Source organism: Anarrhichthys ocellatus, unplaced genomic scaffold (genome assembly GCF_004355925.1).
Source record: "Anarrhichthys ocellatus isolate YVR2014 unplaced genomic scaffold, GSC_Weel_1.0 scaffold38, whole genome shotgun sequence".
Classification (NCBI taxonomy): domain Eukaryota; kingdom Metazoa; phylum Chordata; class Actinopteri; order Perciformes; family Anarhichadidae; genus Anarrhichthys; species Anarrhichthys ocellatus.
In genome coordinates this window covers 4,050,976-4,078,475 of record NW_022280068.1, presented here as the reverse complement: position 1 = coordinate 4,078,475, position 27,500 = coordinate 4,050,976, and the positions used below count along the sequence as shown (strand labels likewise).

At 41.8% G+C, this 27,500-nt stretch overlaps 5 protein-coding genes across 7 annotated transcripts in view; 2 read left to right on the top strand and 3 right to left on the bottom strand.

Annotated features, from left to right (window-relative positions):
* Positions 1-3,164, top strand: part of ppp1r12c (protein phosphatase 1, regulatory subunit 12C) — a 40,213-nt gene extending 37,049 nt beyond the window's left edge. The window contains exon 20 of the mRNA XM_031867109.1: positions 1,105-3,164. Within this exon, the coding sequence (XP_031722969.1) occupies positions 1,105-1,191 (87 nt within the window). The 3' untranslated portion in view covers positions 1,192-3,164. The remainder of the gene's footprint in view (positions 1-1,104) is intronic.
* On the bottom strand, positions 2,910-9,767 carry LOC116394207 (rho GDP-dissociation inhibitor 1-like). 3 transcript variants are annotated; one of them, XM_031867113.1, is made up of 7 exons: positions 9,662-9,766; positions 9,421-9,471; positions 7,563-7,751; positions 6,509-6,592; positions 5,302-5,378; positions 4,886-4,949; positions 2,910-4,741 (listed from the first exon to the last, which is right to left on the bottom strand). In XM_031867113.1, the coding sequence occupies exons 3-7, from the start codon at positions 7,747-7,749 to the stop codon at positions 4,542-4,544; spliced, it is 612 nt and encodes a 203-aa protein (XP_031722973.1). In that variant the 5' UTR covers positions 7,750-7,751; positions 9,421-9,471; positions 9,662-9,766; the 3' UTR covers positions 2,910-4,541. The 3 variants fall into 3 exon arrangements, with proteins under 3 accessions (XP_031722973.1, XP_031722972.1, XP_031722974.1); XM_031867112.1 differs by lacking the exon at positions 9,421-9,471 and having other exon boundaries at positions 9,662-9,767; XM_031867114.1 differs by lacking the exon at positions 9,662-9,766 and having other exon boundaries at positions 9,421-9,653.
* Positions 9,768-11,092: 1,325 nt separating this feature from the next.
* LOC116394206 (THO complex subunit 4-like) lies at positions 11,093-13,736 on the bottom strand. Its single transcript, XM_031867110.1, has 6 exons — positions 13,434-13,736; positions 12,672-12,830; positions 12,441-12,588; positions 12,274-12,340; positions 11,627-11,864; positions 11,093-11,533 (listed from the first exon to the last, which is right to left on the bottom strand). Exons 1-6 carry the CDS (start codon positions 13,629-13,631, stop codon positions 11,519-11,521), a joined length of 825 nt encoding a protein of 274 aa, XP_031722970.1. The 5' UTR covers positions 13,632-13,736; the 3' UTR covers positions 11,093-11,518.
* Positions 13,737-23,142: 9,406 nt separating this feature from the next.
* On the top strand, positions 23,143-24,249 carry anapc11 (APC11 anaphase promoting complex subunit 11 homolog (yeast)). The gene is made up of 3 exons (XM_031867171.1): positions 23,143-23,313; positions 23,438-23,555; positions 24,007-24,249. Exons 2-3 carry the CDS (start codon positions 23,447-23,449, stop codon positions 24,150-24,152), a joined length of 255 nt encoding a protein of 84 aa, XP_031723031.1. The 5' UTR covers positions 23,143-23,313; positions 23,438-23,446; the 3' UTR covers positions 24,153-24,249.
* A 1,117-nt stretch (positions 24,250-25,366) lies between these two features.
* The window catches only part of ppp1r27b (protein phosphatase 1, regulatory subunit 27b), a 7,802-nt gene continuing 5,668 nt past the window's right edge, over positions 25,367-27,500 (bottom strand). The window contains exon 3 of the mRNA XM_031867170.1: positions 25,367-26,018. Coding sequence (XP_031723030.1) covers positions 25,895-26,018 — 124 coding nt within the window. The 3' untranslated portion in view covers positions 25,367-25,894. The remainder of the gene's footprint in view (positions 26,019-27,500) is intronic.

Sequence of the window (27,500 nt, the reverse complement as noted above, 5' to 3'; positions counted from 1 at the left end):
AAGAGTTGTAAAATTATATGGAAAATAAACCTTTTTGCTCTAAAGCAAATTATGAGACAAACTGGGCGCCAAAAGTATTGGTGACCTTGGTACTGATCAGTGTTCCCATCACCTCACTGCGACATATTGTGGCCCATCTATGTTGGGCACCTTTTGTACTTGATGCACCTTAACAAATGTATACTTGCAACGCTAACGCTTGAATTGTTTTTAGCGTCATGTTAAATGTAGCCTATAGGAATGTTGCCCTGTCATTAGCTTAGCTGCATTTTGAAGTTTAGAGGGTTGTATGAGGTACTTATCCTTAGTCTACAGTAGATGGCGGCCGGCATACACCCAGCCTGGCAGGAAAGTGGGCCCGGAAGCAAAGCAATGTATTGCTATGGACAGAGGCAGCAGCAAAACTTAGTTTAACCACCTAAAATAATCAATATCAGTTCAAGGGTATGCTATGTTAAGAAACACTGATTTACCAAGCCGCCAGCCCTTTCTCATGGGGAAATAAAGACGTTATATGTGCTATCTTCAAAGCCACAAACCAATACTCATTTATTTCTCCAAAGTGTAGGTAATACACTGACTTTGGATAAGTACGTCATACAATCCCACATTAAAACAATACTAATTGTATTCATTTTTTTAAAATCCAAATCTTTCACCATGTATGATCCAACATTGTGTGTTTGAAACAGATGTAGTATTGTACTGGAGGTCAATCATAGCAAGCATGTATTTGTTTTTGCACCACCAAAGGTCCAGCACAGTAACAAGAGCATATGGTTCGGTTGTCAGCAGTGTAGAATGGTGAGATTTCAGTCTCCTGTGGCTAAAAGTCCTACAAAGAAAATATAATGGATATTTTGTAAAACCAGTTCTCACAGTATATTTAATGTAAGATCACTCGAGGTTTCCTGCAGTGTTTTAATGCAGAGGTGGACCACCTCGCCTGGTGGTAACGTAAAAAAAGACTTCTTCCAGCATAAGAATGACTTCTCTTGAATGAAGTAGAGCGTAAAAGAGCAGAACGCTGTGATACTGTTTAAATTATTATATATTAAACTATTTGAAGGAGTACTGAAACTAAAAACACCAATGTTTCTGTAGGTTCTGGGGGATCTCAGATCAGACAACCAGAGGCTCAAGGATGAGAATGCCGCCCTCATTCGAGTCATCAGCAAACTCTCGAGATAAATCTTCAAAAAAAACTACATGGAAATAAATAGTATTACTGGATTTCTTCTTTTGCCAAACTCAGAAGACACAAATCGGGAATGGAGACGGCAGCATCGAACACCTGCACATCACGTTCTACAGTAACTGGAACACGTATAGATTTCAGGGTTATTAGCCTGTGTTTGGGCCTTTATGTTTTGGCAGATCTACTGTATAACAAGCTGAACTGCACCGCCTGTGGACTGACGGGACATTCCTGTTTACATCCACTTTTATATTCAGTCTTCATTGTTGTATTTTTTTAACTGGAATATTTTAATGTGCTTTGCTCCTCCGAAACTTTGTATAAAATCTGTATCAAGAGACTTTAAGCCATGCACAGTGCTAGACTTACCGTAAATGTGCCAAAAACAGCCCCAGTTTTGCATGTCCTTTGGAGAAAACTCCAGGTGGTCAGTGTTGTTTCTCAGGATGAGTCTTGGGTGGATGCTTTCTGTTTTGGCTGACTACTAGTGGACCAAATTTGCATGCTTGTTTCTCCCTGCTCCTCTGAATGTATATTTAATATGTATATTTATGTATAGGGGCCATCTGTTCTGACAGTGATGTAAAGGAAGTAGTTGTGGACTCTGTTGTATAAAGTACGGTTCTGGGTGCTTATCATAGAAGTCAGGTGCAGCTCATGTTCAGAGGGATTTTTACAGAATATGTTTGTTACAAATGTCAGATCTTTTCAAGAGCTTGAGGAGAATGCATAGCTTTATCCCGCTACCATTAGTACTGTAAGTCAGTAGTAATTTTGCTTCACCATTTTGACTGGATGCCTCTGAAAGCAACGACCCCTAAGCTAAGTATTCACCCTGTGATGGACGGCTGTTAGTTAAAAGACAGGCCAGATGGGTCAACATTTGAATGTTTACTCCAATTTTAAAGAAAAAACTTGCATGTCAAATTGTATTTTGATGCTGTGCCTTTCAATATACATTTTTAGTAATATTTCTATTTTGCTTTGGCAAATGTATAAAATACAGGCTGGGTATAAATTTATTAAGGCTCTGGTTTTTCTTTTACAAATTACTGTAACTTGTCTGACTTTTTTTCCTCAAAGGGTAGTATGTTTTTTTTTTAAAGTTGATACAGCGGTATACAGTATGTAAAGAATGCTTAATGTGTAGATAAGAAATATTGCTTGGCTCTATAGCCCGGACAATATATTTGCTGATTTTAGTTTATTGCATGTATATATTTTTGGCGAGTATGTCGGCCAATAAGTAATGTGTTGCATACTGAAATGTCTGTCCTCAAAACAGTCTTGATAGCATTTTACAAGGTAAAACAAGTCTCAGTATAGCGTGTTGAAAAAGTCCTAAAGCGAATGTCCTAAAATCAATTGTATAGTAGAACAAAAAATGTGACTGTATACTATAATGAAACGCAGCACCTTTTGTTAGATCGTCCCTGTTATTAATGCCCACATCCTTCAAACACGCTTCCAGCTTGTAACACAGGCTTTGAGTTATAAATGTTTAGTGTTAAAGACAAAGCTCAGACAACCCTGATGACATCATCGTGGTCATTTTCTTAGATCAGACTCTAAAGACACAGACAACATTATCTAGCTGTTTGCACCAGCAGAGTACTCCTCAAGCTGGTTGGTGTGTAACATCCCTTCATTCACACAGTAAAATAAGTAAAAGTTCTTACTTATTTGCAAAACACCAGCGCTGGAGGCCAAGTTCAGCAAAATCTTTATTGGTTGAGAAGAGCAATCACAAATGATAGAATATACAACCCCACCAGCATGCCAGTGTTTTCATAGAAACTGTACAATGTGAAGGAATGTATGGAGCAGGAATACATGGTCGTCATTATCAGAAGAAACAAACAAAAAAAAAATGTACATCCATAAGTTCTGGTACAGTACGAGTTGATTTCAATGAAATGTTTCTGGTCAGTTGCGTTTAAAAACCCTCAATAAATATTAAGCATGTTTCGGTGGTAGTGTCACATGACCTGCTTTCTTTCTGAGAGGGTCACTGGGGGCGGGGGGGGTCAGCTTTCTCTCTTCACTACCAGTGTCGGTCTGTGGGTGGGACCAGACACCGCCGAGGTCTCCAGCAGCAGACGGTACCTGGCTCAGCCTCCTCCTGTGCTTTCTCTGGGATGTCCTGACTGTGGCTACAAATTATGAAGCAATCTGAATGAGCGAGGGGGGGGAGGGAGGCTTGATGATGTGCAATAAGGCAAAGGGGATCAACTAAAAAATAATGCTCAATTACAAAGGTTTGTTTTTCACATAATTATAGTTTGTGCTAAGGCCTCATGGCTAAAAGAAACAAGAGTGCCAAGATCCAACAATATGGATTTTTCACTGGGTTTTTGTACCATTTCTCCAATTTAACATTCAGTCCCCTTGAATCACAAGGTCAGTGTATTTTGAAGAGCCTGTATCTGAGTATATGTATAAACATTCTCCACTACAACAGGGCTACAGGTGGTTATTGGTTGGTAGCGAGAGTAAGCCCTTGATATACAGACTACCTGATAGCAAGCACCGCCTGTACTCGCAAGGCAATAGACAGTAGGTTTAGACAGTCGACACATAAGGCAGCTTTTTTTTTTTACTTTTTAACTTCCTTGTTCACTTTGGCCCCAGTCCCCATTTGAAGGGGAGTGGGTGAATACATGTAGGGAAGGGAGAGAGGCGCTGTACAGCAGCTCTCTATGAATTGTTTTACAAGGCAGGTATTGGTAATTCTATCAAAAGACGGCAAACAAACAAAAGCTGTGTGGAGGGGTGGTGGATGATGTGGTGGGGCCTGCTATGGACACTACAGCTGATTAACAGTGATATGAATACAGTCACATTACACAACCTTTGATACAATTATATTAAAAAAAAGGCAAACAAAAGTTGATTGTACAGTTGCTTTTCCACATACTTCATAGTGAGAGAGGAAGACACCATTCTGGAGAGGTGGAAGGCGGGGTTAATCTCTTCAAGCAGCAAAAATCCAGAATAAAAATAAAACGGGGGGGCTGGGTGTGAGGAAATAAGGTGCTACATGAAACAGCTCAGTGGGAGGGTAGAGTGAGTGAGGATGGCAGGTTGGTGTGCAAGAAATAAAACGTCAGGCAAAAGGGGAGGTGCTGGGTGGACGGATGCTGCTACGGATGCTGACGGAGGTGGGGAGGATGGCGGGGTTTTTAAGACAGCGCGGCAGTAACTAAGACGTGAAATGTACAACAAAGTAAACACAAAGAAGGCATAAATGGTGGACACAGGGTGGGGATGGCGGGGAGCAGCTGAGGAACGCACAGGACTGGGGGATTTTTGATTCCCTAGCCCCCGAACACAAAGGCCTCTTTTAGTCCTTCCAGTCTTTCTTTATATTGAGGTTCCACTCCCAGGTCAGGTGGTCGTGCTTGTCGTCGTCAGTAAACTTGGATTTGATTGCGTAGTTGCCGCGGGCAAACACGCCGGTAGGAGCTTCCTCCATCACGGTCAGGAAGTCATATTCAGCGTGACGAGGCCCATAGCTCCCCACCATGTAGTCGGATTTATCAACTGTTAACAGATGAGAATGGACATTATGGTGAGATCATATCCTTATATACACACAAACAGGTAATTGCTTTATAAATACTGAGTGTTTTTTAGAGGAAGAGTTGGTGTTTTTGTGGGACAGGTCAACAAAAATTGTTCACTCACTCTTAATTCCTTTCCTGAATGTCTGCTGCACATACTTCAGTCCCGAAACAATCTCCTTGTTCACCTGCGGAGACACAAACATTGTTAAAGACATCAACAGGTATGTTCTGCTAACAGGGATAAGAAATGAACGATTTGAGGCAGGGTGCCCCTGAAACTTTTTAAATCTCATAGGATGGAGGAAAAATGCTGAGTAACCCGTTTAGCATCTGACCCGTTTCTTTCGTTGAGATATCAAAAGATAACTCACGACTGTGTCGCTTTTTATTAATAAGCCCTGCTCCACACATGCGTCCTATGAGCATAGCTGGATATATACTAAATCAATATCATGAATAAACTTAATACATATAGTGACATGTGGCTGTTGGTAGTGTGATACAGCCTGAATGTCTTTTCCATTTCACAGTTCTCACCTTAAAGCTGATCTTTATTTTGTATTCGACGCCCTCCTTCAGAACGAAAGCCTGCTTCTTAAAGGCTTCCAGGTCTCCTGTTACAAGAGGAAAAATGCACAGGCATCAATATTTTCTTCATAATAACTACAGTGACCAGTTGAGGTGTGAATCTTAACTGGCCTCACAATTAAGATTATGATTACAATTCACCTGTCAATGATTTAAACGCACAACTATTGTTGATGCTTCTGAATGTATCAAATCTTACATTTTCTATGAATTAGCCAAGCAGCTAGCAGACTTTTTCTAACTCACAGCTCTTCTAGTCTTACTTGGTTTAAGTCACCGCATCTCCCGACAGAACCAACACCACGGTTGAATTTCAGCCTGCATGCACATTTGTTTGTTGAAACAGAGCGGCTAATATTGGAAGAGAAACAAGTTAGCGAACTGCAGAGTTGCGTCTCTCTTCTCCACGCACAGAGTTTGTGTGCATTTATTCAAGTTTCTCACCAAAACTCAATTTTACAGGATTACATGTGAACTCCTCATGATGACGTTGTGATTTACCTTCGCTGAGTACTTCTTTTCACCGAAGTGTCTGAACGCATCATAATCTAACGGAACCTACGTACGTTGGCCATTAGCGATGCTACTACCGTTATTATAGATATGAGACCGTTACTAGCTCTCCTCGTGTCAATTTAAACACGCATTGGTTGTTTTCAATGTGACATTATCAGAGATCGGCGACTAGAAAAGCATGACTGCCAATGTCCTGATCACATATTTGACTGAATATTGGCGGATAGCGATCATCAGTGAAACTTTATTTCACACTGCGATGGTTAACGTTTAACTGTTTAATTAATCCGCGGTTCACATAAGTGAGGAACTGTGAGGTCCGTTACACCACAGTTGTTACTCTAACCACTGATGTTTGCTGTTGTTATGTACGGTGTTTTGGGAGGGTTTATGCTAAGGATGGCTACAGTGCGTCAATGAGCCATGATTTCAGGCCTGCCCAAAAAAATCCTTAACACAAATATGGTGATAAAACGATCTATGACAACAATTCAGTACTATATCATTTATAGTCTTTTCACATGTTTTCAGCCACTATTTAGTATTAAAACGTGTAATGTGTTCAGAGACTAATCTCAGATTATAGTTTAAGGCAAACATTTAATTTAACAATTAAGTGATCTCTGGAACAGGAACTCACCCTGCAGGTCCAGCACCAGGGGGTCTGGGGCGGTTTCACAGATCAGAGACATCCGGGTCACTTGGACATTTGGAACTTCAGGATCTGAGGTTGGATCAAAGAAACAGGTTGGTTCAATAATAAAAAATTAAAAAAAACACTTTCCCAGAGGTGACATTTTAGACACTGTACATACTAAACAGCTCCTTGTGAACACCTTTGACTGATATTTGTTTAATGAATGAGTTAGCTAAGACCCCCCACGGCCCCTCTGCCTCACGCCTCGCTGCTGGGACTACTCTGCCGGGAGCAGAGCGGACATCGGCTCTGGAGACGGACCTTCTAACTCAAATTCACCCGTTGTATACCCCAACGCCGGGGTTCACAGCGGGCTGGTGGCCAGCAGGTCTAACCGCTGATCATTACACAGAACCAACCAGAGTTCTTTACAGTCCACCAGTCCACACCAGCTGTTATAGGATTCCAAGGTTTTATTCCTGTTCTATGTGTAATACAAGTTACACATAGAACATTTAACGCAGAGGTATTTGTTGTGACATAACAGGACAGCTTAGACCAAATAAGAGGCCTGCACATGATGCCTGGTGATGTGTCCTACAACATGCAGCTGTCTGAGTGAGCGGTCTCACTTCACAGGACAGCTAAGCTGTAGTTGGGACAGCCTCTACATTAATTAGAATTTAGATTATTCTTAGTCCCACCGAAGACACTTTATCTCTTCACTTCTGAACATACTGATTTATCAATGTGCTATTAAACTCTCGGTCACAGTTTGCCATAAATGGATGCAATTTCATAGAATTTTTTCTTACATTTATTTAGAAGTTGACTTTTCTGAAACTAACTGGTTTGGGGGGGGGGGGGGAGAAGAGAGAGGATCCTTCCTGACTCATTAGCAGAGCGAAAATGATGTTCAACAGAAAGATAGATCTAGGATTCATGTATATATGACACACACACACACACACACACACACACACACACACACACACACACACACACACACACACACACACACACACACACACACACACACACACACACACACACACACCAGCCTCAGAGTTCCCTTGGCCAAGCAGAGCTTGCTTATATTTGCGTAGGCTCTCATCATCCTTATCCAACTCCTGGATCTCTTTCATTGACTTTTGGGCTGGTGGCTTGTAGTTCACCAGCTCTGGCTCTTCGTTTTCAGCTGCAATGGCTGTAAGCTGCTCTGGAGTCACCTCATCATCGGCCATGTCTGGAGACGGGTTGGGTACAAGGGGAGGGAGGGGGGAGCAGGTAGGGTTGAGAAAAATAAGAAGAGAAAGACTTTGTCGAACACACAGAATGCAGATAATTACTCCAGTATTCAGAATGGGCACTTGTCTCTTGGGGAAGAGGTTGTAAATCACTGGACAAACAGATGACCACAACAATAATGCAAGTGAGAAATGTGCTGATAAGGCAGCTGCCGCAGCAGCATTTCTCCTTACACTCCTGCTGCTGCGGACCCAACTCTGTCTGCTGAGTGATATCATCTTAACACATTTCTCTGAAATGACAACATCACCACCACTAGGAGAGAAATGAATGAGGCATCACATGATACAAAACCATTCCAGGGGAGGGTATGGCCCCTCACGGGCCCAGGCACTATTTAGGTCATGCCAAAAGCAGGGATGGACAGAACCGCTTGCCAGGGGCAAGTAAACTAGTGAAATGCCTCATGCGGTTGTCTGTAAGGGAAAAATCAATGTGATCTTTATTGATATCCGCAGGAGAGCTGGTAAACGTGAGCAACCGGCTAGCAGCACAGTCCTGCTTGGCTAAGAGCGTAGCAACATTTGGAACTAACTTAATCAGACATGAATATTATTGATTCATTGACATGCATGCTGCTCCGAGTACCCGCAGAGACCAGGGTCTGCCTACAGCACAGGGTCTCTCTTTCTAGCACAGTGCTGCTAAGCTAACAGATAATGATCTCTTCAGCGACATTAAAGTGCGTTCAAGCTCCAAACCGTAAAAATTAGTATTGGCCGAAGGTAAATTACAACGTTATCATGATGTGTTCAAATGTAATCTTGTATAATTTTAGTTTTGGCGAGAGACTTGAATAAATAGTTGTCTGAAGTAGAGGTTTTTCACAGCAATACAAAATACATATTAGAGAGGGAATTATGATATATTTCCCAACACTAGCTCTAAGCAGCTTATAACACATAATGAAAACTACTAATGCCTCCCAAAAATCAATTACATTACTAAATAATTGCTTTTAAAAACATAAATATATTTTTTAAAGAAATAAATATATTTTTTAAAGAAATAAATTCAGAACAGGATTAGAATTTATATTTTAAATATATCTAGATATTGTTTAAAGAACAGCAACAGTTATGTTTACAACAACAAATTCACTATAGAAATATCTCACTGGAAACATATGTTAATAAAATAAATGACACTTTTAAGTAAAGTTTATAAAGAACACAGACATCCTTCAGTATGTCATATATACATATACATATACATTTCAGTATTAAACAAGAACAAACTGCAGGGCAACAGCACGACGCATCCAGTCTCCTGCAGGCCTGATTCACTGAGTGCATGTCAAATAATACAGACTTATATGGAAGAGATGGAAATAAAATACATGTTTTCTCTTTGTGCAAATCACAGCAATTAGAAATCAATAACATTACGACATTAAAATGTCAAGATGGCTATGAAGAGGCTAAACGCAGCTACAGTAGTGATAAACTGTACCCTTTATGTCATGTCAGTGGTACCGTTAGCTAGCTAACCATCACCGCTTTTCTTATCGCCATCTCATAAAACCCGCTAGAATATCGCTGTTGACAGCACACTGCCAGCTGCACTTTAGTTAACTAACGTGATTGATTGAAAGGATTTATACTCACTAATGTGGCTAAACTTGTCTTAGCGCAGACCCTCTCATACACAGGGTGGGACTGGAGAGAGAGAGACAAGTGGCTAGGAGCTGGGGCTGGAACAATCAGGAACAATTCACCCAAGCTAACCCGAGACTGTGGCTAACATTAGCCTAACAAGTTGCCATCAGGAGTGACATTAAAACGGCTCCAGTTAGGATTACCCTGGACACGTCGTTATTAGCTGCCCTTGAAACGAATGCTCACTTACCTTTTTTTTAATGCAGTTGTGATTTCAGGTGCCTTTACAGTGGCGCTAAGGTGCGTCCGTTACTCTGCGCTTCTGAGCGAGTATGGCGAACAAGGGAACGGCGGCGGCGCCGCCCAGTGCGCTGCGCACGCAACACTATTCCGGGAACAGGTCTAACAACCTATAAAATGTCACTTACGTCATTAGTCACTCAAGTCACATAGGTGCCAAGCCGGTATTCTATTTTAATTTCTTTGTTATCAATAACCAATCAACTATCAAACTGATAATATTTTATTATATCTTTAGCCGGCTCTCTCGAGCATGATTCCTATTGTCATATGTCTCTAGAAATCTGGGACTTTCTATATGGTACTTGTAAATGTGTTCTTCACTTTAAGCTGATGCAATATGACTGTTGAGACACCCTACATTCATTTGGAGATTTAACAGTCTTATTTAGTAGAAACAATCCATGTGAAGGTGTAAAAGAAACAGACAGGGAGATGCAGTGTTGGTTACTTCTCGTCATAATTTAGGTGTGTGCTAGCCAATAATATAGGCTAGATGAGCATGAATGTAATGTTAATTCACTGAGGAGAGTCTGACATACATTAATAAATTGATTTGGTTATAACTGCAGTCTGGTCAGCAATAATAGTTTGGTTATCTATGACGTAAAAAAATAAACTTCTTTTATTTTGTGGACACATTTTCAGCCAACGGTGAGTTATTTCACACAAATATGATGGTATATTATATGGAGAGTATATGGCACCAATGAAGACTTATAATACTGTCAAGATGAGGTAATGATTCATCCTTCTTTCATAGGTATTTTTGGAACAGGTTCATACACACTGCACAACAGTGAGGCAGTGCAAAATCGTATAACTTAATACTCTACGAATACTTTTATAGTACAGGTTTCTTATTTTATTCTTGGTCACTTTGACTTCATTAGGGATTCATAAGATTGTTCATAATAAAGAAATCTAAACAATAATCTGACATTGGTTTAACAAAGTGAGAATGAGACTCAGTAACTTTTAAAAGTGGAACGGTAACAATCCTCCCATCACAAAATTAAATCTACTAAAGCCATTTGGCCTGGTATTACCAGCAATCAGTAACTGACATTACTGATTGCTACTTGTGCCACACTGTTTCAGCATTATCCCATAATTGTCCCTTGTGGCCACATTCAGCAAAATTGTCTTGCTTTAAAATTTGACATTTTGATCTGCTTAAGACATCTGAATAGCTAAAGTTGCAGTGACTGATGTATTAACAAATATACAGAATAGGTAAAATATCACAAATCTTGTTTTCATTCATTTCTTTTATAAAAAAAAAAAATAAAAAAAAAAAAAAGGCAAAAACTGTCAGTGAAGAGCAACTCAACTGTGTCTCAGGAGGAGAAATCTCCAAATAACCAAACACCAGAAAGAATTCCATATAATTATTTATGTACAAAACCCTTTGAAATATGTCATGTATACAGTACCAAATGACAGAACTGCGTTACATTAACATGTTTAACATTACATTACAGTCTGTCAAACCACTGAATCATGTTTATGCGATTTAAGAAAAAAATCATGTAGGTTTACAGCAATTGTCCATACATGTGGAAAAAAAGCTCAGGAGCCGGTGGCCCAGGAGAAAAATCCCAAAACATAAAACTGAAGCATGGCTAAAAAAAAAAAATACAGAATATTAAAACCAACAGAATATAATGGTCCATACAATAAAATAGTTTAAAAAAAATTAAAAAAAAGTGTAATAAAGTCCGATCAATCACATCCAATTGATTTAAAAAATAAAAATAAAAAATTAAACAAAAAAGGGGACAGAAGCATCATCCTTTGAGCACCTTTAACTGGTTTCCATCTGAAACTCAAATAGGAGAAACACAATTATAATAAAATATACACAGTATGGTCAAAATATAGAATCATTATTTCATGCAAGCCGAGTACACACCTTGGCATTGTAAGCATCCAACTGGGCATCCAGCTCCTCTGCTGAAAGTTGGGGTCTGTTTCCACCTCCTCTTCCTCCTCTTCCACCTCCTCTTCCACGACCTCTGAAGCCTCCACCTTGTCTCCTTTCACCTCGATCACCCCTATCTCCACGATCACCTCTGTCACCCCGATCACCTCTGTCACTCCTTTCAAACTTGGGCTGTCCAAGCCTGCTGCGGTCAAACCCTCCGTTTGAACTGCAAAAAAAAGATCAGACATTTTCAGATGCAACCAGATATTTACAGTAAAATAACCTAATAACCTTCAATCACTGGCACACACACATAAAATACACTGTGCAATTTAGTAACAATAGCATCCTGTTGCAGAGCTCCAGACTTTGGCATGTCCATCACCAGCACCCACGGTGGAAAAATCACGTTTACACATAACATCGTATCTTGATGATAGTCTCTAACACAAATGTCCGTCACTTCCTTCTACAAGTTCAGGACTGGGAAGGTTCTAACCGACGAGGTAACCCAGAGCTCTGGAGTCAGACCCTTCTCGTTAGCAAAGCATAAATGTTTGACCGTTCTCCCGCCATTATTGCCAATAACTTATCTTCCCAAACTTAAACTGCGTCGTCCTTTCCACATGACTCACCTTTGTGTAGAAGGTCTACTCTCAGTGTCGACTTCTGAAGTCACTTGCTGGATTTTCATGGGGCGGCCTAAAAAATAAAAGAAACAAGAGAACATCTTTCCTGAGCACTTCTGAACAAGCAACCACAGCACGACAATGCTATTGTAGAATGAGAAAGGTAACCTCACCATCAAGTGGGACGCCGTTATAGTGCTTCATGGCTTTGAGTGCTTCTGCCTTGGTTTCAAAGTGGACGTCTGCATTTCCTTTACTGCGACCAGACCGGTTGTAGTGTACAGATGCTTTCTGTAATGTCCCAAACTCCGCAAACAATTCCTGTGGATCAAAGTAGGAACATCAGTCTCGTTCACAACACGTTGATGCTAGCAAAGTGGATTCCACAGGTTTTTATAAATTACCTTGATATCCAAGTCGGAGACACCAAAGTCCAGATTGGAAACCAGCAGCTTGCCATTATTTTCTACACTTCTGTCGGCTCCTGCACTTTGTCCTCTGTGCCCACCACCAGCATGCTCCTCGAACATGTCGTGCTGCCATTTGTCTGGCAACTCTCTGGGCTGTGAAGAGAAATAAAACAAAACTGTCATGTCTTCAGGTTCTGGTAAAGCTAGATTTGGTGAAAATATGATACTTGATCGTCTTAATAGAGTCATATCGTGATACATGAGGAGATATCATGATACACAATTACATTGTCTAAATTAAGCATAGACACGTGCCAACTCAAATTTATCAGAAAATTGTAAGAAATGCATTTTTATTTAAACGCTGGATCATTTTTGGTAAATAAATGGCGACCAGTAACTGATCCTCCTCACATGACAATTCAAAGGCCAACTTTTAAAGGCACAGCCTCAGACACAAAGCAGCCATGTTGCGCAAAGCTCCATCCACACATGAGGACTTATTGACGATGAATTTATCAACCGATAGTTTCCGAACAAAGCTGAAGTTAAGAGCTCCGGCAAAACCTAAATTCAGACACATGATGTAACATAATCCATGCGGGGTATTTCAGGTAACTAGTAATTGAGGATATTTAGCTTATCCACTCAACCTAAAATGCTAACTATCCAAAATTCTCGACAAAAAACACCACGAAACAACGCGCGAATTTCATTTCAGTTTTTCGCTCCGTTTTAACTGCGTCTCGCTCATACCCGGGTGTACGGTGTGGATCTGTTGTTCCTCTCGCGGTTGAAGTTATTCTCTCGATTCCGCACCGGCCTTGACGATCCACCGGCCCGACCTGAACTTCCACCCTGCCCGCCAGACGATCGTCCTCCGCGGCCGCTGCCTCCTTTCTTGTTGAGCTTGATAATGTCGTCCAGAGACATGCTCATCTTATCAGACATCATGGTGGCTACGCGTTAAGCTAATGCCGGAGACGAACAAAGAACTTTCGGTGTCGAGACGCGGGTTGTTTATCGGCTGCTTTCTCCAGTGGCGCGGTGTTAAAGCTAGCGGAAGTTACGATGTACCATATGCCCCGCCCTTTCCTCTTAAAAAAAACAACTTTATTGACAATTTGCAACAAGGATCTGCATACATATCGTGTGAATCTGTGAACTTGTAAATAAAGCATTTTGATTGTTTAGTGAATATGTTTTTCTCAATCGAGAACATCGTTAGTTGTTTGTCGTTAGTTCTTGGTTTGCGGTCCTAATTAATAAATATGATATTTTACCCGAAGACAAATCACTTATCATTTGTAAGAAGGAGCAGATAAAAACTAAAAGATCAGAATCAGAATCAGTTTTATTGGCGTTGTATGCGTACGCATACAAGGAATTTGACTCCGGTTTATCGTTGCTCTCCACATACATACACAGAATTTACAAACAGATGTATGCACAAACATTTAACGACTATGTACAATATAAATACAAATATATATCTATACTTATGTATTCAGAGAGCAAACGAGCACCCGCCAAAACTAGTAACTGTGTACCAGCCATTATAAAACATGTAGGCCTACAACTGATTCTGTTACAAAATGTTCAGTTCAAGATTTTTATTGTTCGACATGAGGATTAAAATATAAGCACAAAAAACACAGAGAATTGAAGACATTAAAAGTATGTATAGGCTGCATGCAAATTACAGTTTCTTTAAAGAGCAACCTCGATACTCAATGTAAAACGTTTATTGCTCAACATTAATTATGAGGACTGGTCATCGATTGTGTGTATCCACAGACATAAGACACAAGGTGCAGGCATGAAAATTTAACCTCATCACAAATAGTTTCTTACTTTTTAGTTGACCGTTTTCTGCCTGACTGTATGAACTCAGTGCTCTTGGTTATAAAAGATAAAACAGATGGCATTCGTAGTAGTGATGAATGGAGCAGCTCTGGCTAGTGTCCTTTCTAAGGTGAATGAGAGAGTTCTGATAGACAGGTTAGAATTATTTATTTCTACAAGTGATAATGAATTTGGTTTTAAAAGCAACCAAGACACAAAAACATAATGTACATATTTACTTATTGTTGCCAGTAACCATTGTTGCAATTTCACTTTGTTCATCGGTTTCTTGGATACATCTAAGTTTTTGATTGAATCAATGAAGATTTATCAGATTCATAAAATGTGTGTGAGAGGAGTACCTAAATAATTGCTCAGAATATATGCCAATATGTATACCTATCAGACCATGCAGATAAAATGGGGTAGTGGTGTATGTGACTCTTTTCATGTAACAGGGTTTGGCAGAATAGGATATTGTTCTTTTCCTGCTTAATTTTTGTGTCAATGTAATTTTCAGGCAGTTAAATGACTGGTTGTGTTTTTGGTAATTTCATTATTAATGATTTTATGGGATTATTCTTTAACCAGAGGTCACGTATCATGTACTGCATGACGTGTAGGATTTGAAAATGTTTGTCTTTAGTGCCATCAGGTAGTAGTAGCAATAATAACACTGTGTCTGACAGCAATGCACACCACTTGATGTTTAGAATTGTATCTATTTTAAAAATGATCAACAGCCTAAATGTATTTTAAGCATATAAGGATATGCACTGTACAAATTCAATACAGACTTTGTATGTATTATATATCAGTAAACAAGGCAACAAATGTAACATGTTATGAATTATATATATTATTATGACCTGTTTGATGTAAATCTGTTCATTCAAGAGCCACGTTTTAGCCTATTATTAAACTTTTCTCATCGCAGACATTTTGACGTGTCAGAGGGAAAAGTTCAGATGTTATTAATAAACCTGCATGTAGGCTGCAATATTAGAGCTGATGAACAACTAAGTGTAATCCTCTTATCAATATTGTTCATTACACCTGTGTTTGACAAGTCACAGTGTCTGCTGTGAGCGGGCTATTATTATACAAAGTAGTAGTGAGTTTGTTTGTGGTCACAAAGAGCCACAGTGCAGCTACTAAACCCACACAGGTGTTTTCACCTGCTGGCTAATTAGACAAGCCGTTCCTCCCAATCACCCCCCGCCAGGTTTCTCCGTCATCGCCCACGTGAGCGTTGAAGTCCCCCAGGACAACTATGGAGTCGGTAGGCGGCGCCCTTTCCAGGACCCCTCCCACCGACTCCAAGAAGGCCGGATACTCTGAACTGCTGCTTGGTGCATAAGCACAAACCACAGTCAGAGCCTTGCTCCCCGCAACCCGTAGGCGCATGGAGGCGACCCTCTCGCTCTCCGGGGAGAACTCCAACACAGCGGCGCTCAGCCGGGGGCTCGTGAGTATCCCCACTCCCGCCCGGCGCCTCTCACCCTGGGCAACTCCGGAAAAGGACAAAGTCCAACCCCTCTCCAGGAGCTTGGTTCCAGAGCCAACGCTGTGTGTGGAGGTGAGTCCAACTATTTCTAGCTGGTATCGCTCCACCTCCTGCACCAGCTCCGGCTCTTTCCCCGCTAGCGAGGTGACGTTCCACGTCCCTAGAGCTAGTCTATGCCGCCGGCGATCGGCATGCCCGGGCCTCCCGCCCGGGGTGGCTGCTCCATGGTGTTTATTCAGGCTGAGCCCGACCGGGCCCCATGGGCAAAGGCCCGGCCACCAGACGCTCGCCTACGAGCTCCCCTCCTGGGTCTGGCTCCGGGAGGGTGCCCCGGTTTCCCTGGTCCGGGCGAGGTGGCTGTAGTCCGTGGGCTAACTATCATAGGGGTTGTTTTGAACCGCTCTTAGTCTGGGCTCTCCCCTGAAACCTGTTTGCCTTGGGAGACCCTACCAGGGGCTAATGCCCCGGACAACATAGCTCCCAGGATCACTGAGCCACTCAAACTCCTCCACCACGATAAGGTGGCGATTCACGGAGGAGGGTTGCCCGATCTGAACCCGAATGGTGTTTCGTTATTGGACTTCTGTGCTTGCCATGGTTTGGCCATAACGAACACTATGTTCGAACATAAGGTGGCTCATAAGTGTACCTGGTACCAGAACACCTTAGGCCGGAGATCAATGATCGACTTTGTAATCGTATCATTTGATCTGCGGCCGTATGTCTTGGACACTCGGGTGAAGAGAGGAGCAGAGCTGTCAACTGATCACCACCTGGTGGTGAGTTGGATCAGATGGCAGGGGAACCGGTCGGAAAGACCCGGCAAACCCAAACGTGTAGTGAGGGTGAACTGGGAACGTCTGGCGGAGGACCCTGTCCGGGAGGTCTTTAACTCCCACCTCCGGAAGAACTTCTCACACATCCCGAGGGAGGTTGGGGACACGGAATCCGAGTGGACCATGTTCAAAGCCTCTATTGTGGACGCGGCCGCTAGGAGCTGTGGCCGGAAGGTCATCGGTGCCTGTCGTGGCGGCAACCCGAGAACCCGGTGGTGGACACCGGAGGTGAGGGAAGCCGTCAAGCTGAAGAAGGAGACCTTCAAGGCCTGGTTGGCCCAGGGGTCTCCTGAAGCAGCTGACAGGTACCGGCAGGCCAGAAGGGCTGCAGCTGCGGTGGTCGCGAATGCTAAAACTCGGGCATGGGAGGAGTTCGGGGAGGCCATGGAGAAGGACTTTCAGTTGGCCTCAAGGAGGTTCTGGCAAACCATCCGACGGCTCAGGAAGGGAAAGCAGGGCTTACCCCAGGCTGTTCTCAGCAGGGGGGGGGGAACTGCTAACCCGGACAGAGGACATCGTCGGGCGGTGGAAAGAGCACTTTGAGGAACTCCTAAACCCGACCAACATGTCCTCTGCAGAGGAGGCAGCGCCTGAGGACCCAGGAGGAGGCTCACTCATATCCCTGGCAGAGGTCGCTGAGGTAGTCAAAAAGCTCCTTGGTGGCAAGGTGCCGGGGGTGGATGAGATCGGCCCTGAGATGCTGAAGGCGCTGGACATGGTTGGGCTGTCCTGGATGACACGCCTCTTCAATGTCGCATGGGGGTCGGGATCAGTGCCCATGGAATGGCAGACCGGGGTGGTGGTTCCCATCTTCAAAAAGGGGGACCGGAGAGTGTGCTCGAATTACCGGGGTATCACACTACTCAGGGCGCAGCCTGGGGGCGGAGAACGTCAGTCTCGGGGGTCTCGGGATCGCTTCTCTGCTATTTGCAGATGATGTGGTCCTGTTAGCCTCCTCGGATCATGACCTCCAGCATTCACTGGGGCGGTTTGCAGCCGAGTGTGAAGCGGCGGGGATGAGAGTTAGCACCTCCAAATCTGAGGCCATGGTTCTCTGCCGGAAACCGGTGGATTGCTCCCTCCAGGTGGGGACGGAGTGCCTACCTCAAGCGAAGGAGTTCAAGTATCTCGGGGTCTTGTTCACGAGTGAGGGTAAGATGGAGCGGGAGATCGACAGACGGATCGGTGCAGCTGCAGCAGTAAAGCAGGCGCTGCACCGGACCGTCTTGGTGAAGAGGGAGCTGAGCCGGAAGGCAAAGCTCTCAATTTACCACTCGGTCTACGTTCCTACCCTCACCTATGGTCACGAACTCTGGGTCATGACCGAAAGGACAAGGTCGCGGCTACAAGCGGCCGAAATGAGTTTCCTCCGTAGGGTGGCCGGGCTCAGCCTTAGAGATAGGGTAATGAGCTCGGTCATCAGGAGGGAGCTTGGAGTAGAGCCGCTACTCCTTCGCGTCGAAAGGAGTCAGCTGAGGTGGTTCGGGCATCTAATTAGGATGCCTCCTGGACGCCTCCCACTGGAGGTTTTCCAGGCACGTCCAACTGGGAAGAGACCCCGGGGAAGACCCAGAACACGCTGGAGAGATTACATCTCCCAGCTGGCCTGGGAACGCCTCGGGATCCCCCAGAATGAGCTGGAACATGTTGCCGGTGAGAGGGAGGTCTGGGTCGGCCTGCTTGACCTGCTGCTACCGCGACCCGACCCCGGATAAGCGGTGGAAAATGGATGGATGGATGGATGGCTAATTAGACCAGGGTAGGACATTTACATATTTTTTTGGGGGCAACTTTTGCCCCCACTGACTGAAATCCAGGGGCATTTTCAAAAAATTGGGGGCACTTTTTGAAACTTGTGAAATAACATTTAACCTTTGTTCAAAATAATAAATATACTTATTTAGGCTTACAGTATATGAGCAATTGTCATCAAATGGCAATAATAATACTATTAGGCAGTAGTCTACAGATTCAAAGTGTTTTCTTAGATTATTTTGACAAAAAACAAACGTAAATCAGACAATCATTTTCAATTTATTCTTATTTCTTTGTGGTTATTTATTGTTATTATTAAATGTTTTAAACAACTATTAACAATTATTAAGTCAACGATGCCTTGATTACATATACTTCAGTCATTGTATGGAATTATTGAGAAAAAATATTTTTGTAGCACCTCAAATATTGTGCTATTAGCCATTTTTGTCCTGAACATATGCATCAGTCATTGTGTGGAATTTTTGAGAAAAACATTTTTATAGCACCTTAAAAATTAAAAAAATGTGCCATTTGAAGGTACAAATTCAGTTCAGAGTTTTTACTTAGTAAATCCTAATTGACTGTCAGTCAGGTATTATTCATTTCCAGCAACCCTCAAATCAAAGAATAAAGACACTTTACGCACAATTTAGGTGTATTTTACCTTTAACTCACGAGATGCAGGTAGCATGTTTTATACTTAATGTGAATATAATTAATTTAATCTAATTTCCATTATGCAATATGTATACTTTGTTGGCATCTTATTCTGAAAACCGGATGTTCGTCTGAAGAAACCGGATGTTGTCTCACGTTAATCTTTCCATTAACTTTCAAAGTCCTTCGCTCTCTCCCGATCTGCGCCGTTTGAATGAGTTTACCGTGAATTTCAGGATATAGGTGCACTAAAATTTAAGTATCTGCTGAGTTGACCACAGTCTCGCAGTCACAGGTCTGATTAAGAAGCGCTCCATTTTTTTATTCGTTTAGAAAGTTCGGGGGCATTTTTTGCCCCTCTCCTAGTGATATCAGGGGCAAAATGATATTTCTTAGGGGCAGTTTTGCCCTTTGCCCTCGTGTATTTCCGACGCTGAATTAGACTGTATCTGTGTATCAGACACAGGAGAGTGAGCCACAAGATCTGTTCTGCAATAAAATTGTCTCCCCCTAATGGAGAGATAAAACTGTGAAAATCATGTGTTTTCCTTTAAACTATATCATAAGTGTTTCAGACTTATAATCCATGGAACATTAGTTTTACCACTGATGTATTTCTGTGAGACATGACACCCGTGCTGTCATCAAGGTTTTTTTTTTCCTGCCTTAATGGCTGCATTCCTCAACTCGTCCAGGTAAGATGATGTAGCACAGAGATCTGAGTTCACTGCTTATTAGTACATTCATCATCAGAACTTTAGAGATTCACATTTTTAATATTTTCATATGAGAAGTGCACAAACAAAGGATTGCCTTGTGCTTCTCCAAGCTCTGCCACACTGCCACTCACTTTACAATGTTGTGAGGAGCGACTTAAGATCTTGAGTGCAAAAAGAAAATCTCTTTAATTTCTTATTATTTAAAAAATATATAACTTTAATATCACATTTATTTCATTTTGGATTTGTAAGTAATGCAGTTGCCTTTGATAGATGTACTAATGGGTGTGACAGATTTAGGTACTGAATTTGATAGACTTTTTGAATGTACTCTATCAATCTGATTAATTTAATTTAATTGAGCTGAACTGAATTGTATCACATTATGTGTTATCCTAAGAAATATATATATTTTCCCAACATCATATATAGTTGTTTTGTGAATAAAAAATGATAATTGACAGAGAGGAAGGCAAATATTCTGAGCAGAAGAAACTATTCCATGAAAAAATTCCATGGCAGCCAAAGCAGTTTTCAACGTTTCTAAATTATCTCCAGAGAGCGTCTTACAGTTTTTTTTGTCAGATAATACTCATGTGTTCAAGGAAATTTAGTTGCTGATAAAACAGTCCCTCGCAAAGTAAACTGAAGAACTACTAGGCACCCAGAATGCAAGATTAGCCGTGGACAGACATAAAAATGCACACTCATGGACACGTAAACACGTGTGGAGTTGCATAGCGTCATTGTTATCTCATTTATTTGCGCTCTACCTAAATTGACTGTGGAGGGTGTGTAAAATTATGGAGCGAATGATCACAGAAAGACTAACATACTATTTGCAAACAAGGAATATTAGGTCAAAGTATCAAAGTGGATTTAGAAAAGGAAGGGGAACAATGGATCCAATAGCATGTCTAGAAGCAGAGGTGAGGAAGGCACAAGTGAATAAGGAGGTAGTGGTAGCAGTGTTTTTTGATGTGGAGAAAGCATATGATTTACTGTGGAAAGAGGGATTATTAATCAAAATTAGAAAATTGGGAGTATCGGGTAAAATGTTCAGATGGGTTAGACATTTTTTGTTCGGTCGTTCAATAGAAGTGAGAGTGGGAAGGTGTTTGTCGGCCAGCCAGTTGGTGGAAAATGGAACACCACAAGGAAGTGTGATTAGTCCGTTATTGTTCTCAATAATGATTGATGATGTATATGAAAATGTTGGACAAAATATAGGAAGATCTTTATTTGCAGATGATGGGGTTCTGTGGAAAAGAGGTATGTGGAATATGTTGTGAAACAGATGCAGGAAACAATCAAAAGAGTGGAACAGTGGGCATTGGAATGGGGATTTAAATTTTCAGTGGAAAAAACAAATACCCTTTTCTTTACAAGAAAGAACATTGGAACAGAGGTCAAATTGTATTTATATGGTAAGGAACTGAAAAGGACGGATTCGTACAAATTTTTAGAGATGTGGTTTGATGCTAGGCTCACATGGAATGTCCATATTGATAAAATGGTTAATAAATGTAAAAAGGTGTTGAATGTAATGAGATGCTTGGTGGGAACAGAGTGGGGAGCTGACAGGGCTGCTTTGAAAGCTATATATATGGGGTTGATAAGATCAGTAATAGACTATGGCTGTGTGGCTTATAGGTCGGCGTCTAAAACATTATTGAGAAAATTAGATGTAATACAAGCACAAGCATTAAGAATACGTAGTGGGGCATTGCAGGTAGAAATGGGGGAGATGCCATTGGAGCTGAGAAGAGTACAGATAATGATGACCTATTGGGCTAGTTTACAAGGACACAACAACCATCCAACAGTAAGGGCAATTGAGCCATGCTGGGAACATGCAAAAACGCTGACAAAGAGCTTTGGTTGGGTTGCTAAGGAGAAGGCTAGGGAATTGGGTATATTGGATAGGAGTTATTCTCCAGCTGTGGTTCTGCCAGCTATTCCTCCTTGGTTACTGCCACAGCCTGAAGTTGATCTTGGCCTCCTTGAAGTAATGAGAGATGAATGTGGGGTAAACTGGGATATTCAAGTCATACATCAGGAGGAATTATCACAATTATATACAAATTTATACAGATGATCAAAAGACCCCAATAATGGTAGAACAGCAGCAGCAGCAGTAATACCAGATTTCCAGTATGAGTGTGGGAAGAGACTGAGTGATGACTTGTCGGTGTTTGCATGTGAGATGATGGCCATAGTTATTGCATTGCAGTGGGTAGAGGACATCAGGCCAGAGAGAGTAGTGATTGCATCAGATTCATGTGCAGTACTGATGAGTCTGAAATTTAGCCACTCCAGATGCAGAGAGGATTTACTGTTTGAAATATTACAAGCACTATACATAATCCATCAAATGCGGATAGTGGTTAAATTTGTGTGGGTTCCTGCCCATGTTGGAGTCGATGGCAACGAGATGGCGGATAAAGCAGCAAAAAAGGCTTTGAAGAGTGGGAGAAATATTGTTAAAGTAAATATAAGTAAGTCAGAAGCTAAAGTGGTGATTAAGGGACAAATCAAAAAGATATGGCAGACAGAATGGAATAAAGGGAACAAAGGAAGATATCTGTTTAAAAATAAACCATTGGTTGGGAGTGCAGGGCCTAGTGGACGAAATAGAAAAGAGTAGAGGGTAATGACAAGATTAAGGAATGGACATACTGGTCTTAATAGTTCCCTCTGTATTATTGGAAAACATAATTGTCGACTGTGTGGATTTTGTGATGAAGAGGAAACTGTGGACCATGTGTTAGTGTCATGTCAGAGGTACGAGGCAGAGAGAGAAATATTAAAAAGTGGTCTAAGAGAGTTGGGAGAGGAGAATATAACTGATGTATTAAAGAAAAGCTTTGGTGAAGAGTGTTGGAAGCCTCTTTTGGAGTTTTTGGAGGCAACAAGACTAGTGAATAGAATCTGAGATTTATATTTGTTTTGTTTTATTTTGTTTTATTTTTTGTTTGTTTGTTTGGTTTTCGTATTAGATAATTACAATCCTTAGTCCACACTCCAGATTAGTGGGTGGCGGTAATGCACCTAAAAGTTGTTTGCCAACCGCCATTAAAAACAAAAGAAGAAAAGAAGATGACTGTGGAGGGCAGCGTGTCGCGTCCAAGCATACAGCCGGCTGGAATTTCAACAGACGAAGAAGAAATTCTCCCCGAGTTCCTACAGTACCAGCTGCATGTTGCTCACTAGCATCAAACTGGGCATACCATGATATCTAGATTGCAAAGAAACATTATAACTTAATTTGAATTTAATAATGGATATCTGAAGGAGACGTTGGACGCTGACTAGTAAGTTGGCTAATATCTAGCACAGCTAGCTACACAAGTCATCTGTTAGCTTTAGCTCACATGCTAACGTTAGCTGCTGTGGTTCTTATGGGAGTGTGTCATTGAGTGTTTCTGCTGTTGTCAGACACGCAGGATGAAGGTAAAGATCCGACAGTGGAACGGAGTGGCCTCTTGGTTATGGGTGGCTAATGATGAAAACTGTGGGATCTGCAGGATGCCTTTCAATGGCTGCTGCCCAGACTGTGAGTAGCCAAGCTAACGTGATGTTGTGCATTACGTTACGTGTCTGGCATTAGAGTACCGGTTCCGGGCTGCTGCTTCTTGAGATGTCCAGAACTTCCTGCAACGGCAACTCCAGCAGTCCGTTATATATGCATGCGTGAGGCTTTTCCATGGTTTACAATGTATTTTAGAAAGTCAATCAATATCTTAGCATAATTAGTTACAGTTGGTTGGAAAAGCACGGCAGAACATAAAGATCATGTAAAGTTGTGTAGTAATAACAGGTGATGCAAATTTCAATCCATCCAATAGTTTTTTTTGTCATTACAGCTAATTTATTGAGCTGTAACGGTAAAACTAATGATGCTGTAACGAAGGCACAATATGCAGTATATTAAATTATGAGTGTTGATGGTTAGGATTCTTTTCTCACCATTGAAACTGAGTTGTAATATTAAACTTATTTCGCAGGTAAAGTGCCGGGGGATGACTGCCCGCTGGTCTGGGGTCAGTGCTCCCACTGTTTCCACATGCATTGCATCTTGAAGTGGCTGAACTCGCAGCAGGTCCAGCAGCAGTGCCCCATGTGCCGACAGGAGTGGAAGTTCAAAGAATGAACTTGTGGCGGCTGCAGAGACTCAGAGAGAGACAGAGAACCTCACAGAGGCCTGTTCTTGGATTTCATTTTTATATCAGCTGTACATAACTTTTTTTATTCCTCATCTGATGTAATTCAAAGGACATTTGGAACCTGTTGTATGTGATTTAAATAGAATAAAACCTACTTCACACTGTATGCCTCTTGCTTTGCACGGTACCCGTAGCGACAGTGTTTCATCAGTATGGTTGATTGCCCCAGAGAGGCCTCTGGCAGCGCTTTTGAAGCAGCCTGAATGTCAGTGTGCTGCTGACTGATTCAGACTTTAATCCCTCTTGATGAGATTAACCAGATTGTTTTGTGTTTCCAGTAATTGGCGTCAAGATGCTTTTATAACTAGTTTATGTAAGAGTTCCTTTGAAATGGAATTGGATAATTTATATAGTTATATAAAACATATTTAGTTATATGTATCCATTCAGACTAACCTTTGTATCTTTAAAGATTAAATAGTTACATTTTTTTGGGCCACTTGGGGTCAGTGGAGCAAGCTGAAAACACAACACTGATAGCAAACGGTTATCTATTTATTTAGCCATCAGGCAGACGCAGAGCAACATAAACATTCATTTGTAGTAGTTTCTGGCCACCTGATGAATGGAAGTCCAATATTCACTCGCAGCTCTGTTTTGGTCTCCAACTGAAAAAACAAATGGATTTTTAGCTGCCAAATGCTCCACGATGTTCATCAGTTAGTCACTGTGCTGTTTGGCAGGCAGTGGTTTATCAGAGTTTTCAAGCTAAAAACACTGTTGGCTGCTGAAAGCGAGGTCGATAAGGTTGAATAAAGTGAGACGATCTGAAAGGGTTGTTTCTCTGTAGGTTTGACATCAAGAGGGACCCATTTCACATACCCTTTAGCTCCATTCTTAAGATAGATTTTAAAGTCCCTCATTTCGTGTCTGTCTTGTAACGTTACAGCTGGACCCGTTTAAAAGCATGAATATGACAATGGTATGCATCTTGTTCCAACGATTTGTTTTAGAGACCTTTTTGCTTGCTTTTAGTCAGTCATGATAAAGCCATCCTAAATGTTGTGAAATATTCCATCTTTAAGATGATATATTCCACAATATCAATATATGGTAAGAGTTATGCTTATTGAGATGTTCATTGCAGTGCTTTGACCAGTTTTGCTCTCACACAGTGATGGGACCAAAATCAAATGGCAGATTAACTGAAATTGATCTTTATTTTAAAAAGTATGAAAAGTCATACTGTACAAACAACTTAATGAATAAAGTTAAAAGTGATCAGAAGGCAAGAATAAAAAAACTAATTGTCAGCAAAGGCAGTCATCACAAGCTAATCTTAGCTTTCAGAGAGGTGCAAATGAGCCGACAGTAAAACAGTTTCAGAAGCCGCAATTCAAGCAACATCCCAATATAAAAAGTCTAATGATTCATTCCCTTCATTGCGGTACAAAAAGATCAGAACCTCTTACAGGACACAGTAAATCTGCACTGCCGGAGTTCAGGGGGAAGCCCCTATCAGCAAAAGTTCACTCCAGTCAGGACGCAGCCGACCGGCTCCAGCAGCCCTCTTTCCTCCAGACATCCAGTCTTTGACCTCCAAAGCTTAGCCAGCTCACAAAATCAGGTTGCTGATCTGACGTGGCATTTTCTGTCCATCCCTGCAGAACAGCCGATTGACTGGACACTAGGTTTCAGACGGGTTTGTGGCTTTAAAAGCAACATGTTCTCAGTCATTGATAGCTGGCCCAAAGAGCTCCAGCAGCTCCTTGTTGTCCAGGTCAATGAGGTCAGATGGTTTCTCCCCGCAGTCGTTCTCCAGCTCAGGATCGGCACCCAGCTTGAGAAGGTAGCTGGAAGAAACACAATATAACCTGCTTACTAAAAGGGCACACATCTGGCTGCTTCGCCACATTGGTAAACTCAATGTGAGTTTCTGCCATACTTCAGTGTCAGGAAGGTCAGTGGGGTGCAAGAATTCAGCAAATCCTCCAGCTTCTCTTACCTCTGTGGTGTAGGAGAGCTTGTGTGTGTGTTGGTATGTGCTTGCAAATGTGTAAACATGTAATGTCAGCTGCTTTCTGTTGGAGAAAAATAACAACCCGTTTGTTTCCAAAAAGTGTAGGCTTTAGAGCGCGAATACATAACTTTTGACAGTACAATCCTCGTACAAAGGGAAAGTTGAATTCACAAGCCATAAAATGCAATCTTACTCAATTCAATACACTTAAGGGTTTTGCTTCTACAGCCTCACATGGACTAGTAGCTTTTGGTGGCTAAATGGTAGCTGTTACAAACTAGCTAGACATTGTATATATATATATATATATATATATATATATATATATATACATATACATATATATTACACCCTTGAGTGGTATTTATGCTGAGAGGAAGCTGCACATTCCTCCCGCTCCTCTGTTCAACTTTGATATGAGCCGTGAACTTGTGATGTTTGAGAAATGCTTCTTGTGTTCAGTCTTTCTGCTCACTCTGGTTTTCTGTCGGGGGACTTTAATTCCCTGACATGCCTGACCCTTTAAGAAGGAGGAGTGTGTCTCTGTGGGTACGTTTCCTTCTGTAATGTTCGTCAGTTCCAAAGAAGGGAATATTTACTTATTTCTCTACTTTGCCAACAATATGTTTTACATTTGATTAATATCTTTTGTCAAAGTGTATTCGACTATAACAGTTGGCTCCATGAGGGGAGACTGATGCCACCCGGGTTAAAGTGGCACCAAGAGATCCTTCCTGATTGGCTACAGACAGCAGGTGACAGGGTATAAAAGATCTTAAAAAAATAGCTAACCAGCTTTGGTTGGTCTGTGTTTTTCAGTCTTTGGTACACAAAACACTGGGCTTCATTGATTGTCTGCAGAGGACCCTAAATGATAAACCTTATGAAATACTTTATGTTTCTCCTTTTGGTTGCTGGTTTAAATCTGGGGTGGGGGGGAATGGACCATTCTTCCCACTCACACTACCAAATCACCCTGCTATGTGAACAACAACACGCGTGGCATTTGTCACATGTTCAGCATACAGATAAGGACACGGTTAAGTGAAACATGTCTCGGCGGTTGTCATGTCCGGACCTCAGTAGCGGGGGGGACGCGGCATCTGTGCGACATGTCTTTTGTCTCCCATAATAAAATGTGAGAGCTCGCAGACATTTGAATCATGTCAGCACTGCAAAAACATCTCCTTCCTGGAAAGACACACTGTGCAGCTTGCCAGTTTTTTCTCCTGAGTCAGTGTGTACGCGTGTGCACATCCATACTTCACTTACAGGCGTTTGTGTGTGTGTGTGTGTGTGTGTGTGTGTGTGTGTG

Excerpts from the sequence above, each read along its gene's own strand:
- LOC116394207 (XM_031867112.1), bottom strand. The coding sequence starts at position 7,749 with ATGGCCGATGATGAGGTGACTCCAGAGCAGCTTACAGCCATTGCAGCT. Across the intron at positions 5,379-6,508 it reads CCTGGTGCTGGACCTGCAGG|GAGACCTGGAAGCCTTTAAG; the intron begins GTGAGTTCCTGT and ends CTCTTGTAACAG. Across the intron at positions 4,742-4,885 it reads ATTCAGGAAAGGAATTAAGA|TTGATAAATCCGACTACATG; the intron begins GTGAGTGAACAA and ends ATCTGTTAACAG.
- LOC116394206 (XM_031867110.1), bottom strand. The coding sequence starts at position 13,631 with ATGATGTCTGATAAGATGAGCATGTCTCTGGACGACATTATCAAGCTC. Across the intron at positions 12,831-13,433 it reads GATCCACACCGTACACCCGG|CCCAGAGAGTTGCCAGACAA; the intron begins GTATGAGCGAGA and ends TTCTCTTCACAG. Across the intron at positions 11,865-12,273 it reads AGTAGACCTTCTACACAAAG|TTCAAACGGAGGGTTTGACC; the intron begins GTGAGTCATGTG and ends TTTTTTTTGCAG.
- anapc11 (XM_031867171.1), top strand. The coding sequence starts at position 23,447 with ATGAAGGTAAAGATCCGACAGTGGAACGGAGTGGCCTCTTGGTTATGG. Across the intron at positions 23,556-24,006 it reads CAATGGCTGCTGCCCAGACT|GTAAAGTGCCGGGGGATGAC; the intron begins GTGAGTAGCCAA and ends CTTATTTCGCAG.